An 18,315-nucleotide genomic window follows, 5' to 3' on the forward strand; every position below is an offset into this window, starting at 1 on the left:
TAAGGGTTTGGTTAATATGGTAGATGTTTTGGGGACCTGGTGATGCCCAGTTTTTCCATCTGGGTGCTGGGTATGTGGGTGTGTTTCTTTTTCAAAAATCCTTCAGGACATACAGTTTGGATCGGTGCACTCTTTTTTGTTTGTCGTATTTCAACAATTCATTAAAAAAAAAACCTGATTCTTTTCCCATTAGCATAGCTACACAAGAAAAAGGAATTTGTTTTTTCCTATTTATAAATGTGTAAAAGAATTTGTGATTAAAGAAGTAAGGATTGAAAACAATAGAGTCTGCAGATCTGTGTGTAGATAAGTAAACACAAAATTCCCCCCTGCATGTCTGTTTTTAGACATCTTGATCTCAATCCATTGGCTCCTTACTGGTCCAATCCACTGCTTCTCATTAGACTGAAGCAACATTTGGACTGAAATTTGACAGAATGAACAGTGGTTGAACAATGTGCATGCCCAGGTGGCCTATCAGAGTTTCAAAATATTTAGGAATTAATAGCAGAGCCTGGATCTCAAATCCTGTCTCTCAGGGTGACAGGCCACCTCATGGATACTGAGCCTTGGGCAGTGAGCAAAGGTGGAGTCAGGAGATGAGCTTTGGAGTATGAGGAAAGCAGCCACAGGGGCATCTGTTTCCTGCCTCATCACATACAACACATAGTCTTGCCTAGAACACCAGCTTCGGCCTTTCTAAAAAGACTTCTACTCATTTTTTTTTTTATCATGGATGATCAGAAAAGGAACCAGAACCCAAATTAAAAACATATTGAAAACCATTTTGGTTTTCTAAAAGCAAAACAGGGAAGACATTCACCTTACTTTGTAGACTGGTGTTCTTCTGTGCTAAATTACGGGACAGATTTCATGACTTGCGGAGATTCTCCAGGCAATGAATGATCTCCTAACACCTGCACCTCAGGTTGTTGAGACCTGGAGGTAGGAGCCAGCATACGGCAATCCCTGGAACTACTGCTTCTGGCTCACAGCAACCTACACAATACTGCTTACACTGCATGCCATCAGGGGGTAGGATTCACACCTAGATACCTGTTTCCATGCAGCACCTCCAGAGAATAAACAGAATTATAGGAGAAAGACTGGAAGGGAACAGATAGGAGAAAACTATTTTATCTTCAGATGCATTTGCCAATTGAGCATTTCACCTGATGAATCAGCTGGCTCAAAATAACATCATTTTTTTTGTGACTAGATGTATATGATCTGTGTTTTATGTTTCATGTTCACCTTGCCAGTCAGATCTTTAAAGCAATGCTCTAACTAGTGCTGAAAAGGGCTTAAGAAATAAAACAGTCTTTACTCTCTGAATAACTAGAGTCTCCTCTGTCACCTGGAAAAGCCAGGCAATCAGAACTACAATTCTTTCCACTACCTGTGCCACTTGTCAACATTTTGATCAATGTACTTCACTCACCCTCTTCTGGATGAGAGTTCCACCGCTCATGGCTAAGCCCAGGCCCTCTATGCAGGATGGAATTGAAATACTGTTTTTCGTGTAAGGATCAGACATTATTGGAACACATTGTTGTGTTCCAATAAAACTTTATTTATAAAAACAGGTAGTAGGTTTAGTGTGGTCGGGCACACCTGTAATCTCAGCATCTTGGGAGGCTGAGGCAGGAGGATCATGAGTACAAAGCCAGCCTCAGCAATTCAGCAAGCCCTAAGCAACTTAGCGAGGCAGGATCTCAAAATAAAATATAAAAAGGGCTGGGGGTGTGACTCAGTGGTTAAGAGTCCCTGGATTCAATTCCTGATACCCAAAACAAACAAACAAAAAATAGGTAACAAACTAAACATGGCCCCTGGGTTGTAATTTACTAAGCCTGTACTAAATTCTACTGCTCTTGCCTACTCAGGCTCCAACGCTTCTACTTCCCTGGATCAGCATTTGGTTTCCTTCTATGGGATCCTTCCCACCAGTCTATAAACATGCTATTGTCACTCACGCCTTAAAAACCACCTCTTGACTCACTTCCCCTTCCAGCTGCTTTCCCACATCTCTCATGCTCTTTATATCAAAACTTCTCAAAACAGCAATGTCTTTTGATCTCTTGTTTCCCGCAGTGTTGCCAGCACCCATTCCACTCAGGGCTTGGTCCCTACACTCCTCTCAAGTTGCTCTAATAAGGAAGGACAGAGGAGGCCTTTGCATCATTAGAGCCAATTGCCAACCTTGAGCCTTCATCTTAGCTCAACTAGGAGCAGCAGAATCACTCTTGTCTCCTTGAAATACTGTCTTCACCTGACTTCAACTGACAAAGGTTTGCTGGGTCGCTTCCTGTGGACCTTATCTTTTTCCGATTCTTGCTTATCCCTCAAGGATGGAGTGTTCAAGACTCAAACCTGGGACATGTTCTCCATCTAGGGTCACTTCCTCGTTGATCTCCTCCATTTTATTAATACTATTTCATAACAGATACTTATTTTTGACTTGTTAATACTATGAAATACCCAATGATTCCCAGACTTATATATTATATTTGGCGCTTGACTCCAGGCCCATATAATCAACTGCCTACTCAATGTCTCCACTTGAATATACAATAATAGCCAAAAGTGAACTGAACTGAGTTTGAACTGAGTTTGAACATGACCAAAAGGGCTACATACCTCCAAGTAAAAATTTACTAGATATTGTAGATTAAAATTTATCCATGTCAGTAAGTAATATTTCTATCTTTCCTGACATTTGGGCCAAAATTCTGATGATACCTTTGATTTAATTTTCTCTCCCAGGCAATATGTAGAACATAAGAAGATGGTGTCAGTTTTACCTTTAAATGTATATATATAAACACACACACACACACACACACACACATATATGCACGTATGTATCTATACATGTCTAGATATTTTATTTTGATATAAAGAGCAGCAGAGACATATATTTGGACTCCTTTTCATCTCCACAGCTCTACCTTGGTTGAAGTCAGTAGCCACTCACTTAAAATATATAATTTCCTAAATTATCTGCTTGTTTTCACTATTGTTCCTCCCTTTGCAGTCCCTTATTGATTAAATGTTAAGTCAGATCATCTCTGTTCTCAGTTCAAAACCCTCTAGTGGCTTCTGACTCACTCATAATAAAAAAACAAAGTCCTTCCAAACCCTACACTACTCTATAGAAATCAATTTCCCTTGCCTGTTCAATCCCCACTGCTACTATTTTCTCTCAATCTTGCTCACTCTGCTTCTGCCACACTTTTCCTTTGCGGTTCCTAAACACACCAGACAATTCTTGCCTCAGGACCTTTGCACTTGCTGTTCCCTTTATATGGAATATTCTCTCTCCATATATCCTCATGGCTTGCTCTCTTACCCACTTCAGGCCTAAGTGTCACCTTTTTGGAGATAACTGAATTGACCATCCTATTCAGTGTCCCTTCCCCAGAAATCCCACCACCACTTCATTTTTTGTTGACATCACTGATTTCCTCCTGATACTTCACATGACTCACTTATTTGTGTTATTTATTGTCTCCCCCTCACTAGAATGTATGCACCACAAGGGAAAGGGCCTTGTCTGTTTTATTCACTGCTTTAACCCCAGCATTTAGAACAGAACTTGGCACTTTATAGAGAGCTTGATAATATTTTGTTAAATAAACACAGGAGTAAACAAATCCAAGCTCCCTGTTTCATGGATGAATAATGTGCCCACACTATCGAGGGGCTTGAAGGCTCACATACATTAGTTAGAAGAGTGCAGCTCAGATTTATGATTTACAGACTCTTTCTCTTCCCTTTACTGTGTTCCTTCCTAGAGTTCCCCTCAGGATTCATATTAAAAGCAAAAACTGAGGTCTTGCAGGGGGAGATATTTCATTTGCAGCAATTATGATCTGCAGTGAGAGCCCAGCCATTGTTGGTCTCCCCCAGCATCAATCTCTCAAAGACTTGGTTTGCATTTGTTTAATGAAGGGGCTGAAAGATGAGCTTGTAGGACACTGTCTTGGTTTGTGTTCTTCTTGACTTTTATATTTGGCCTGCTTAAGTCACGATTTGTCTTCTCTATTCTTTATTTTTTAAGTTGCATATATAAAAATGGAGACTAGAGGATCTAAGAGGTTTTCTTTTTAGAGCATCCTGTCTCCTTTCCCTCTCTAGGGCATGGAGATGATATGGTTACGCACATGAGCCAGTCAGAGACACAGATAAATGACCATGATTAAACTTTTGAAAAATTCCCACAGTGACCACTGTTTCTTCAAAAATGAAAAAATGTCATGCAGAGAGGTCATGCATCTTAGGCACCCAGAGGACTCCAGGAGGGGTTTGGAAGTGAGAGCACGCAGGAATGTGCTGGGGATGCTGATTCTACTCTGCAAAACAGCATTCCATGCTTTCTCCGTTGTGCTCGGTGGTTTTGAGACTTCATTTAAGACAACGTTTTCCATTCTGAATAAGTATCTAGACCCAAAAGCTGCCAAATGGAAGCCCATATGTCATATTCAGTCCATAGTTATGTTTTGGTTGGCTCACGTGCTAAAGACAATTTTTGCTAATATTTAATATTTCATGTGGATTCTTCATCTCCTTTTAGATGAAAACCCAAAGACCTGGCAACACTGAGCCCACACTTCTCTAAGGAAGAGATCCTCAGGGTACAGTGTCATATAATACCTGCAGTATTGGCACCATCTTGGAACTTGTTTGTTTGAGATGCAATTGCTCAGGCTTCATCCCAGACCTGCTGGAGCTTGAGCCTAACACAGAGTTTTTAATAAGCCACTCAGGCTATTCTTATCCATGCTTAAGTTTCCTACATATTGCTCTGAGACAACAGTTGGTAGGAGCAGAATGAGGTTGCTACAATTCCTCCAAATCCCTTCTGCCTTACCTCTGTGCAATGCAATGCAGTTATTACCAACACGTGAGGTCCTGTAAGAATGTATGCCAACCACCCTGAAGATAGCCCATACAGCCTCTGAGAATTTGGGCCTTATTCTGTCCTAGGAGTTAACTGACAGATACACAGGGGGTGGTGGTATGGGGATGGAGTACATCAGCACCCCTTGTTGGTGAGGAATCTCAGTGGAGACTGGGCCAAAATTTGGAGGACTAAATGTTTGTTTAAGACACTGGAAAAAATTAGAGGACAAGACTCTATGATAAATTGATACTTAAGATAGCCCAATTGAAGGTGTAGGAGTTGTAGGTCCAGGGTCTGCACTGGAATAGGATGAGCAGGAGCCATGAGGAAAGTAACTGTAGTTAGCAGAGAAGCCCCCCTGAAAGAGGCTAGTGACTGGCATTGTGGGGTTTTCAAGGAAAACTCAGTCATGGAGACAACAGGGAAGTAGTCCAGCAACTCTGTTGTGTCCTCTCAAGAATACCTTGCCCGGGCTTCATCTCTGTCCTCTTCCCTGAGATCATGAGGCAGCCATGTTATCATGGAGCTTATTTTATCCCCTCTTTCCCTATTTTTCCCTTCTTCTGCTGCTGCCTCTCCAATCCTACCATAAATCATATAGCAGTAAGTGGAGGACCATTGGCAACCAAGGACAGGAGAGGAAAGGACTCTAGGGGGCATTCACCACCTCCCCTGCAGTTCTGGAGAGCACCCCAGGGAGGTGTCTGGGAGTTGCACGTGGTCACAAGCACAGCATACCCACCGGTTCTCAGGGTAACCAAGGTGGCAGGGAGAATGGAAAACAAACCACTTACATTCAAGGGAGACACCCACCCTCCGCCAAGGAAGCAGATGAGCCTGGTTGTCAGGGTAGAGAAGGGCTGGCAAATCATGCTGTGTAACAAAAGTGTAATTGCCAGGGACACTATGTTCAGAGTTCAATTACAGAAGAAGACAATGAAAGACAGTTTCCCCTTCATATCTGTCTCTTAAAGGATTCACTTGTCTTAAAGTATAAATTAAAAATTCAATTTCAAGTGGTTCAGGAAAGAACAAAATGGCATGTGAATCTAGAATCACATCTTTGGGAAAATTTAAGTCTCAGTTCTAGTTTAAATTTCTCATTGATACAGGAGAATTCTCGGAGATCTATGATATTGTGGCAGCTGAGCAACTTTCCTCAGATTTTCATTTTCTCTGACCAGCCCATAAAGAAGTAATTTTTTCTCCTATATACACATTCCTTGTTCTCCTCTATTCTTCCACACAGTCCTCCATCTAAGATATGATATGTTCAAAACTTTATTATGAATTATCTGTTTTTTCTTCTTCAAGAATATAGGCCCATAAGGGATTAGTTTTCTTCACTGAAGTGTCCCTAACCCTAGAATTGTGGCTGAAACAGACAAGGCACCCACCCAACAAATGTGTGTTGAATGAATGAAAAATGAGACAAATCTGTTTGTGTACAATCTCTTCTGGAGATGTTTAACTTTTACAGGAGTTTAGGTTTTTTAGCTTTCCATTACTGTGACAAAATACCTGAGAAAATAACTGTTTTGGTTTAGATATTAGGTGTTCCCAAAAGCTCATGTGTGAGACAATGCAAGAAGAATTAGAGGTGAAATGATTGAGTTATGAGAGCCTTAACCTAATCAGTGAATTAATCCCCTGATAGGAATGAACTGAGAGGGAACAGAAGGCAGGTAAGGTGTGATTGGAGGATGGGGGTCCTTGGTGATGTGCTTTTGGGGTTTATATTTTTTTATCTGGTGAGTGGAGTCTCTCCCCACCTCCTTCTTTCTCTCTCCTTCCTGTGATGTCTTGAGCCCTTCCCTTCACCACCCTCTTCCACCACGATGGGCTACTTTACCATGAGCCCCAAGTAATGAAGCTGGTGTCCATGAACTGAGACCTCTGAAATCCTGAGCCCCCAAATAATCTTTTCCTCCTTAAAACTGTTCATGTTTTTGTCAGTTCTTCAGGTCACAGCAATGAAGAAGCTGACTAAAACAATAACTTAAGGGAGGAAAGATTTATTTTGGCTCATGGCTTCAGAGGTCCATGATCAGCTGGCTCTATTGCTGAGATGAGGCAGAATATCATGGGGAAAACCTGAGTCTAGGCAAAGCTGCTCACCTCATGGTGGCTAGAAAAGAGAAAGAAGGAGAGGGAGAGGGAAAGAGAGAGAGAAAGAGCGGGCAGGAGGAAGGGCTCGAGACAAGATATAGTTTCTAAGGGCATGTCCCCAAGAACCCAATCCCTTTAACTAGATTCTACTCCCTACAATTTCCACCATGTCCCAGTAGAACACTGAGCTATGAATCATGGAGCATTCACTTCCCCAAAGCCCCCACTTCTGAGCAGTAATGCATTAGGGACCAAGCCTTCAACACATAAGCCTATGAGAGACATTCCAGATCCAAGCTGTTACAGTGGACTTCTGTTGGCCTTTCCATACAATAAAACAAGACTTGAATACTGGCCCTGCACTAGGCACAATATACACTGTCCCCAGAAATTAAAAAGAAGATATGATCTTCTGAGATCATACTAACAATTAGAAATATGAATAATGAATTTCAAGAATAACATGGTGCTTACAAATTTTAACTTTCTGGCCTAGCAATTTCAGTGGGGGAAAATACCCTAAGAATATTACAGCCAGGGAAGTCAAAACATGCTCCATGACTTCATTAATTATACCAAGAACTTCAACTAGCTGCTGGAAAAATCTTTATAAAAATAGTACTGATGGGAAATATTACAGGTCTCAGAAATCAAAACCCCCTTACAGAAAATTAGTGGGTGGGAACTACAGAGAGGAGAAAATTAGATATATTTTAAATATATCTGTAGAAAGGTTTAATGCAATTTAAGATATACAGATTGAGATAAAATATAAAAACCTATATTTGTTGTTATTAAAAACCTCCCTGAAAGTCACTATCATTTAATGAATGTTTTAACTTGAGATTTAGTGAATCTCATAAATTGGTGATTTTTTTTTGAATGGGAATATGATTGTGTTTGGAAAAAGCAATTTAAAAAATATTTTTCAAATTTTTAGCATTTGCTTATATTCATCCATTTGTCTAAGGACCCATCCATACATTGAGAAATGAAGTATATAAATTCAAAAAAGGTAACAGTGGGACACTAGAATAACTAGAGCAAGACAAGCACAATGCTGACACACACATAAAGTTCCATTGAACGGAAATGTCTCCAAGTGTAAATTATGCAATAGAAGTAAATGGGTAACTTGGTCATTTGTCAGAGAAAACAGATTAGGTTTGAACACACTTGGAGAGAATTTCTAAATACCTTAGAGAATTAAAACTGGATGGCATTTTATTCATTCTGCTGTAAGAATTAAAGTCAATGTAATGTAAATATTGGAAATAAACCCCTGCCAATAATAATTAACGAATTAAAGGTCAGGCTAGTATATCCGGTGTAGCTCATAAAGTTGTCAGAACACTGAGGATTAGGAAATTATAGATCATAATGCCCAAACAATACACACTGCCCTGGAGTGACCCTGCTACTGTGATCTGTGACCTGAGATACCCTATAAGGGCACCTATAAGATACGTATCCTTCAAAGTATTCCTACTTATCTTCTCAACCCTTGAAGGAATTTGTAGGAAGGACAAGGATCATAACTAGCATTCCATAAAATATGAACATGGAAAAAGAAAGCTCTTTAAATACATTCACTACTGTGTGTATGTGTGTGTATGTATACATGTACTTATGTGCGTACATATGTATGTATAGGTATACGTACACATACATATTTTAAAGGCCTTTGGGCATTTCTAGAGAAAGTATCACTCCTGGGTCCAGCTTCTTGTTTGCTGTATTGTACTTATATTCCAGGTATTTCTATATTATCTGAAAGACCCTTTATCTTAGTAGAATAGCAGTTTCTTAATGGACAGGGTGTATCTAATTCACCTTCCTAGTCCAGAGTCTAATAAGTACAGTTATTTAAAATTTTGTGTTTTTTTCTTCTCTCCCATTTTAATTGAATTAATACTATATAAATGGTGGTAGGCTATGTGTTGTTCAGGGACAAAGAATTTAAGAAGGTATTAAAGTTGCCTGCCCTCAAGGAGAGAGTTGAAATGGAAGTAGAGTTAGATAAAACAAGAAGGAATCTGCGATAATAACTTGGGATAGGTGAAATGGAATGTGGTTTTATCTACTATTTTATTTTGCAAAGGAATTATATCAGGTGTTTTTCTCCTAGTGGAAAAAAAAAGCCCATAATTCAAAATACATATAATTATTGGAAAGTGTTTAATTACACTTATACTTGATGACTGATTTATAGTTACTTGGAATTTTAGCACAAGTTAAGTATGACAAACATTCAAAGTCTTTCATAGGTATTAGTACAATATCATAAGAATTAACATTGAGAAGAGAGCTTCAGAGGTTTCCAGCTACTGTACCTTGGCTACTTCTTCTTGGAAAGCCACGAGATTCAAATGGGAGATATTAACTAGGTCTGGCCCGTACACCACTGTTATCATCCGATGCTCCAAGCGCCCAATGTTCCCCACATCCAGAAGTTCACGTAATTTTGGATCCTGGTAATAAATGTTGAAAAAAAATTTAGTTTATAAATAGAGATTCCAAAATGACAGCATAACCTCAAACAATTAAAGCCAGAAAGACTTCAAAACAAAGTTGCCTTTTATTCTTAATTGAAAATGGTTGGAAGTGAAGGCCTCCACCTCCAGTGGCCTAGAAGCAACTTGCCCCGACTGTTTGTGGAAAGAGAATTTCTGGCTCAAGACCTATGGTCCTTCACTAAAGTGTCCTTTCTGTCATACTGCCATTCAGCAAAATATTTATGTGTCATAATTATCCCTTTATTCCCTCCAATCATCCCATGAATTGCATATTGAAATGAGAAAACTCTACCTCATTCCTTGATTCATGGACATATTGAGACAAAGAAGGTAGTTCTTGTGGTATCAAAATTCATCATTATGCCTGCTATAGGTTGGATCTTAAATGTCCCCCAGAAGCTCACGTGTGTTAAAGACTTATTTACTAGCTTGGCACTATTAGGAGATGGCAGGAACTTTAAGAGGTGGAACTTGGTGATCTTAGGTCATTGGAGGTCTGCCTTGAAGGACATATTGGGGTCTTGGCTCCTCCTCTTCCTGTCTGTTTTTTTCACTTCCTGGTCATGAGGTGAATAGTTTGCTATGCTACATGCTCCTACCACGATGTGCTGCCCATCTCTTGCCAGAGGACTGAAAATAGTAAGTCTCCCTGATCATGGACTGAAATTTCTCAAACTGTAACCCCAAATAAGCCTTTTCTCTTTTATAATTTGTTTATCTCAGGTATTTAGGATCGTAACATAATGCCATCTAGGGCTGGGGCAGAAACTTAGCCTCGGCTCTTAGAATCTGACACTGAGTAAAGATGTCAAGAGATAGGCCATGACAGTGTAGAAAATGACAGCACCTGTCATGAATAGGTTAATTGAAATGCTATCCTCAGAATGTTCTGGGATTTGGAATGCAGGGAACTTCTGCCATCTTTTCAGAGCAAGTTGCATTCTTTGGAACATCATAAGTGAGAATCCCTTGGTGATACAGCCTTTCTGGGAAAGGGAAGTTTCCAAACTTTCAGAACTCAAAATAAAACCTAAAATAGGGCTTAGTCAACTTGGCTGGATTTATTTTCCTCCCGCAGGACGGGCCCTAAAGGACTTCTCAGTCCATGCAGAAAATTAGCATCAAATCAATCACTTAGCAAATTTGCTGCCAGCTTCTGAACAAGGAATAAACTTGAATTCTTATTTATTTAGCTAAATGCCAGGCCAACAGGGCCTGATTACTGAGACTGGTTATTCTGACCTCCCTTTTGAGGTTTATTTTATATAGACCGTCCTTACAAAGAAATAGCGGAATTGAAAAACCAAGAAAGTAAACAAAGTCTTTCCAGCTGAGTTACTTTATTTGGTGCCATTAATTCTCTCTTTAGTTAATAAAACTTTTTTTCTCTGTTTCGCTGCACAAAGAGGAACATTTTCAGGTAAGTTATGAAGTGAGAAAACCCCATTTCAAAGCTTTGCCCAATATAACTGAAATTTCAACTGGACTAACAGGTTGAGAGCTTATCAAGTAAATTAGGCCTCCCAGAAAGATCAAAAGCTACCCAAAAGCATCAATTTTCATGACCCAGAAAAGGTGTTTAGTAAAAGTTTTATGGAATAAACAGTAAAAGCAAAGAAGGGAAATTTTTTTTAACACCCTAGCATTAATGAAAGATTAAAGGAGAATGTTCGGGAAGAATAATCATTTTGCAAAGGCTAATTAAACAAGTATACCAGCTGTTTTGTGAAATGATTAATTGCACTGCAATTTTTGAACACCATTGAGGCAAGGGTAGAGCGAAAACATGCTTGATCGACACTTAGAATTTTTCTTTCTTTTTTCCTTTTTGTATACTTGGAAAAGAAAAATAATTATCTGGAACCATCGAAACTTGTAATTATAAATCACAAGTTTTAAGTCAGTGATTACACAGTCCATCAATATCTCTACTTCTGTAACATTTAATGGGGAAATATTTGGGTATAAATAGGCTCTGTACTTTGAACTCCTTTTCCTTTCAGTGAGGGCCATGAGAATTACCCTCTGTCTTTTGTTGTCCTAAGCATTTTCTATTAAGTCACTATTACTTTAGTAATTCTCATGTCCATTCAAAACACTTTTGCTAGCAGGGCCTGGTGATACATGCTGGTAATCCAGCTATTTGGAAGATGGAGGCAGAGTGCTTGTGAATTCAAGGCCAGCCTGATCAACATAATGAGATCTGTGTCAAAACAAGAAAGGGCTGAGGGCTGAGTGGTAGAGTGCTTTGCCTTGAAAGTGCACTGCCCTGGGTTCAATTCCTAGCATCAAACACACCAAAAGAAAAAAAAAATCAAAACATTAACAAAAAAAAAACACTTGTTCTCAAATAGTTGACTACCTAAAGAGTTCTAGTTTTCAGCATTTCGGGGAAAAATTGTGAGGGTTACAGGTTCACTTGAATTATCATATAGGAACTAAAAAACAGTAGAAATCACCTGGAGGGAGTGCCCTTAATAGAAAAGAATTCTGGAAAAGAGCTGAAATCCACACTGTTCCTAACAATATTATATACAGTCAACAAGAATTAATAAGAAAGATGATCAACTCTTGGTGGCAATTTTGTACAGTTTTCCCACTAATGGTTGTACAGGTATATTTAAAAAGACTCTCAGCATTTATGAAATTAGAAGTTTATAGTAAAGTACTGAGAAGTAATGAAGCAGGCTGGTAAAATGGAGCTGATGACTGAATCGGAGGTGTAGGAAGTTGGGGATTCAATTGTATATAAGTCTGTACTTCTAGGATGATTATATCACATATTTTTGTTTTGTTTGGTTTTAGTACCAGGGATTGAACCCAGGGGCATTCTACCACTAAGCCACATTCCACATCCTCAGTCTTTTAATTTTGTATTTTGAGACAGGGTCACTCTAAATTGCTAAGGTTGACCTCGAACTTGTGATCCTCCTGCCCAGTCTCCTGAGTTGCTAGAAATATAGGCTTGCACCACTGTGCTCAGGTATACCATAAAGATTTAAAAAGGATTACTGAGCATGAGTCAGAGGAACAGTGAGATTTGAGAAAAATCTTCTCAAGAGAAAAGATATTTTTAAATCATGTAGCTCTGGATACAATGAAATAATTCAAGGTAAATGATTTAGAATATATAACATCAAGTCTGTGTTTCCTCATGGAGTACGCTAATTCAGAACTATATTTAACTATTTTCCTACCATTGATTGTTTAACATTATGTCTTTTTTTTCATCTATTTCATTTATATAAACAACAAACTTGGTTATGTCAGAATTCTTCTTTAAGTAACAATTTAATTTTTCTTTTTACCTGTACTAATACTTTTTCAAATTTCAAACACAGTTCCTATTTGAGCATCATTGACATGTGAAGGGTATAATGAAAATGATATTCATTTCTTCCAGTGCCAAAAGTTGTTCTTAGCCATTTTCAGATCATCAGAGAATACACAAAGGGAATTATCTGGAATGATGAACTGCAAAAGCACATTTGGAGGACCTTACAGATGGAAAGAATTTAACGGATACAGATGTCTAAAAATTCATCATTTCTGAAGCAATCTCAGATCTAAAAAAAATGAGTGGCCATCTTCCAAACACAAACAAACAAAATCAGAATAGCAACAATAACAAAGGCCTATAGACAGTTTTCCTGTGAACTACCGTGTCCCTAAAATCTATTCTATCAAGCGCTTTTATGTCTGCATGAATTTTGATGATTGAACCTGCCAATAAACTTCCAGAGAAGGAGTTACCTACCTAGGTTACTAGCAGAAGTAAATGCATCTCTCTGTCCCTACAATTGACATAAATGCTGTGGATATTAAAAATGCATCTCTTTGGCTCTACAATTGACATAAATGCTGTGGACATTAAAAACAAATAAATAAAAATAGAAAAAAATGAGCTATCTCCACAACTCTGCAAAAACATGCATTTCAAGTTGAAGAACACCAAAGCATATAACTCAGAAATAAGTAAGAGGTGAAGCCAACTTGGAATTTTCTGCTTTCCCCCTATCTGTCATTCAAGGGTTGCTTTTGGCAGAGAATATACTACATGTATCTCCACAGTTAAAATTAATCAGACCAACTAGGAATTCTGGCAGTTCTAATTTAACTCCACTTTTAAAGTTAAATCCTAGATAATCTCTATTCCCATAAGAGTTTCAAAATAGAGACTAAGTAAATTCATTTTCTCTCAATGATCAGGATTCATGATTGAATTACTTCATGACCTTTGCAAAAAGAGTTGAGTTTACTCACTAGTGTTTGCCATTCCTATGTAACTAAAGAAAGTATAGATGGTTCTCCACTTAAGAATGGAGGACTCAATTACTGCACGTTTCTGTAATTATAATATACAACTTAACACATTAGAGATTGATGGAAAGAATAAACACTAGCTAAGGAATGCTTGTTCAATAAGTGTTAAATGCCAGTTTGAACCCACCCTCCTTAATTTGACTTTTAAAAAAAAGCTATTTTATTTGTATAAAATATCATGAAATGTACCTTTTTTGGATATTAAGCATATTAAAAATTTGTTAGGATAAATCTGTGTGTGTGTGTGTGTGTGTGTGTGTGTGTGTATGTGTACATTACTGGGGATTGAACATAGGGGTTCCTACAACTGAACTACATCCCCAGCCCTTTTTAAAAATTTGAATTTTGGTACAGGATCTTGCTGAGTTACCAAGACTGGCTTCATAGTTGTGATCTTCCTACCTCAGCCTCCCCAGCAGCTGGGATTACAGGCATGTGCCCCTGGGCCCAGCAGAGTATTTTTTCTTAGCTTATAATACAATATTCTCTATCTGTATTACCATTTTCTGGATGCAACTTTAATCCACAATTTATATGAAAGTCTTTCCATTAACTCTCTGTAAGACAATCAGAAATAAAAAAGATAGATTCTTAACTATACTTAAGTGGGATCCGTATAAAAATAGGCAAGTGTTTCAATTGGCAGAATAAAAAATAAATGAGCATCCATCCGAGTCATCTCCTGAAGTAGTATTTTAGGCAGTTCATTAAAAACATAAAATAATCCATATGCTAAATTAAAAGACGAAAAAAAAAAATAAGGTCTGATGACACTAGTTGCTTTCCTAGGAAAGAATGGAAGCTAAATGGTCAAGTTTAATTATCGTTTGTACAATCATCCTTATTGAAAGTAAAAGTGCATGAAGTATATAGCAGTTTTTTTTTAAGTAAATGGAGAAAGTGGTTAGCTTTCCCCTCATTATGTTGTCAGTGTTTGTCAAACTTTAAAATTCTAAAGTATTGATAGCTTGTCACTCATGTTTTAAACTCTCTCCACCCTCTTCTGCAGTCTTTACATATGTAACCACCTGACTGCCAGCAAAATTCCTATGCACCTCTGCAGTGAATGCGTAAAACCCACATGCCCTAGGGGGAATGACATGTGCAAAGAACAAAATTAGGGGTCATATGTTCCTTCACATTTAAATTCCCAATAGATGGCAAAACACTAGAGCCCTCTTCAGCCTTCAGTTGAGGCCAGTACTTCTAGGTAATTTTAAATATCTACCTGCCCAAGCTTTAGAAGAAGAATAATGATATGTGTTTGTTAAAAGAATATACACATACTTTTCATGATTTTGCCTCATCTTCCTGACTCGTGAGATTTTTTTCTCCCCATTTTGTAAAAACATATGCTTCCTACCATGGTACTTTACTACAGTTAGATGTTGCCAAGGGAACTTCTAGAAACTCAGAGCATAATTTAAAATCAAACGTCAAAAAATGCAGGCCTGATCATAATAATGACCAACACAAACAATATTCCCTCTATTGGGAAATCTTTGTGTGTGTGTGTGTCTCTGTGTGTAGGCTTGTGGAGGGAGGTGCATTCTGCTTTTCTGGCTTTGAGTGTTGGCTCTGTCATTTAAAGCAATGTGATCTTAAAAAGTTTCATTAACCATTCTGTGACTCAGTTTTCTCATCTGTGAAATGATGATGATCCTAGTGCCTCCTTAATAAGAGCATTATGGGAAATAAATGAATCATTATACATTAAGTGCTGACAGCAGCATCTAACACACTGAATAGTCAAAGACTAAACCAACAGTTGGAAAATAAAAGACAACATAGGAGCATGTATTGGATAATTTAATCTCTTACAAGAACTGGAAAATTTTATTATATATATATACACCCATATATATATATTATATGTATTTATGACTTTGAGATTTGTCAATCAATACATGTATTTTAAACACATGCATTTGCATTATATATTTCCTTTAATTCAGTCTACCATGGGAAAGGGAGTTTAAGGAGAGATAAAGGAGAAGTCATTTCCAGAACTTTTCAGTTTCCAGTTCTTCCATTTAACTGGCTTTAAAACTTAGGCAACATAGTCTATCTGAGATTTTGACTTTCTGCACAGGGTAGATGATAATAGCAATGCCAGTGTGCCTTAAAGCTTTAGTGTGGTGATCAAAATTAAACCTGCAAACTGATATGTGCCTCATGCACATGAAATATTAATATATTTTTGTGGAGACTACCATGATTACTTATTTTAAGGATGCCGTGAAATATTGCATTGAGATAAATGTTAGCTGCTACTTTCAAAATTACAAATGCTTTTGCAAGTTAAAAGGAGGGAAATTTTCTCATCAATTCAATACAAATAATGAAGGGGTTTGAAGTAGATGGATAATTTATCTATGAATGTCTAAATAGAGATGCATGTGTTTGCTGAAGGTTCTATGATATTTAAGATTAACTATTATTTGATTTTCAATTTATATCTGTTTTCTGATTAAATATTTGGTTTTCATATTTGTTTCTTTTATTTACATCTGTTTTCTAACTCTAGATATATATGAATTAACTACATTCCATAAGATATAAAGATCAATAATGTATCATGCCATCAGAATGTCAGGGATATAAAGGTCTTTACAATTCAAAGTCTTGAGGAGGTTTGATTTCTACTTTCATAAGGAACAACTAGTAGTATCTAAATAAGTCCTATTTCTTGTGTGTGCACTTCTCTTCGGAAATAAGCAACCGTCTTCTAAAATTCCTTACTATTAATCCATCAAAACATTTATGCCTGAAGACCGAAGCTGTCATCTTTAAGACCTCAACTTTCAATGAGAAAAGAGCATCTAGAGAGTTATATGATTGTGACTATTCAGTAAGATTAGGCAGGTTAATGATGCCTGTGCTATAAAAGAATCACCAGAATTACTTTCACAATTCTAAACAGGGAATTTAAAAAAGGGAATTTAAGAAGTGTAAAGTTCTCTTAATTTTACAATTTTTTCCCAAAGTATTAAGTATAGCTAGGATATTATTAGTAACTTCTTTGCATTTTAATTTTTGACCTGTACTGATAAATTTTTAGGCAATTGTTTTTTTCCTTTGTTCTCAAATTTCATTTGTTCTTTTTAAGCATTTTTTTCCTCCAGTCACCTCTTTTTTTAAAAAAAAATATTTATTTTTTAGTTATAGGTGGACTAAATATCTCTATTTTATTTGTATATGGTGCTGGGGATCAAACCCAGTGCCTCGTGCATGGTAGGCCAGTGCTCTACCTCTGAGCCACAGCCCCAACCCCATTCACCTCTTTTCAGCCATCCTTTCTCTTTGCTAGCAAATTTTTTCCCAGGGGATTTTGTAAATCCATTGGAAATTGAGAAGTCAAGTATTGTTACATCTTCCTAAAAATACATCTTTTTGTTTTCTTATTTTGGTATTGAGGATTAAAGCCAGGGGCACTCATCACTCAATTACATCCCCCAGACCTTTTTATTTTTCTATTTTGTGGAGGCCAGACACAATCTTACAATCTTTCTGCCTCAGCCTCCCAAGTTGCTAGAATTACAGGTGTGAGCCACTGGGTCCAGCACGTATTAAAAGATGACATTTAATACATAAAATATATTTAGGTGAAATGTAATGTTACCCAGCTTCATATTAAGAGAATTCAAGCAATCCCAATGTCAAAGATTGAATGCAATGATTCTAATTCTTGACTCTCATTGATTTACTCACAAATTTGCTATATGATTCATTTATGGCAAACCTACAGTTTAGATGTGGTGTTCCCCAAAAGTTCACATGTGAGACAATGCAAAAAGATTCAGAGGAGAAATGACTGGATTGTAAAAGTCTCAACCCAATTAGTTAATTCTGATAAAATTAACTGAATGGTTGGGTGTGGCTAGAAGAGAAGGGAATTGGGATGTCTTTGGGTATATATTTGTATCTGGTGAGTGGAGTCTTTCTCTCTGCCTCCTGGTCACCATGATGTGAGCTCTTCCTTCTGCCTCCCTCCCCTGCCATGATGTTCAGCCTCACCTCGAGCCCAAGGAATGGAACTGGCCTTCTATGGACTAAGACCTCTGAAACCATGAGCCCTCAAATAAACTCGTCCTCCTCTATAGTTGTTTATGGTCAGATCCTTTAGTCACAGCAGCGAAAAAGCTGACTAAAACAAACAAACAAAAAAACACATTATGATTTACTCAAGAAATAGCAGTATATATTGTAGGGCTAGGAGAACACACATACTCTCTCACCACCACCTTTTTAATGATTTCGATAAACACTTTTTTTTGGTGAAATACCAGTTAGAAGATTCTAGTGATTTCATAGTATTTGCCAGGTAATTTCAACAGTGAAGTACAAAATGATGGATTGCATTGGGCCATGAGTAGGTTGCCTCCTGTGGTATACTGGTAAATGTTTAACAACAGGCTTTCAAAGGAACGAACAAACAAGGTGCAAAAAAACAACCAAACA

At 37.7% G+C, this 18,315-nt stretch overlaps 1 protein-coding gene across 3 annotated transcripts in view; it reads right to left on the minus strand.

Annotated features, from left to right (window-relative positions):
• Plcb1 (phospholipase C beta 1) overlaps window positions 1-18,315 on the minus strand; it is a 710,898-nt gene that overhangs the window by 245,645 nt on the left and 446,938 nt on the right. For 2 of the 3 annotated variants that reach the window (XM_005320485.4, XM_005320486.4), the window contains exon 4: window positions 9,349-9,486. In XM_005320485.4, coding sequence (XP_005320542.2) covers window positions 9,349-9,486 — 138 coding nt within the window. Of the gene's footprint in view, window positions 1-9,348; window positions 9,487-17,871; window positions 17,957-18,315 lie in introns of those variants that run through there. The other variant, XM_078051429.1, reaches the window with a different exon arrangement.

The sequence above is a fragment of the Ictidomys tridecemlineatus genome, chromosome 5 (assembly GCF_052094955.1).
Source record: "Ictidomys tridecemlineatus isolate mIctTri1 chromosome 5, mIctTri1.hap1, whole genome shotgun sequence".
NCBI lineage: Eukaryota > Metazoa > Chordata > Mammalia > Rodentia > Sciuridae > Ictidomys > Ictidomys tridecemlineatus.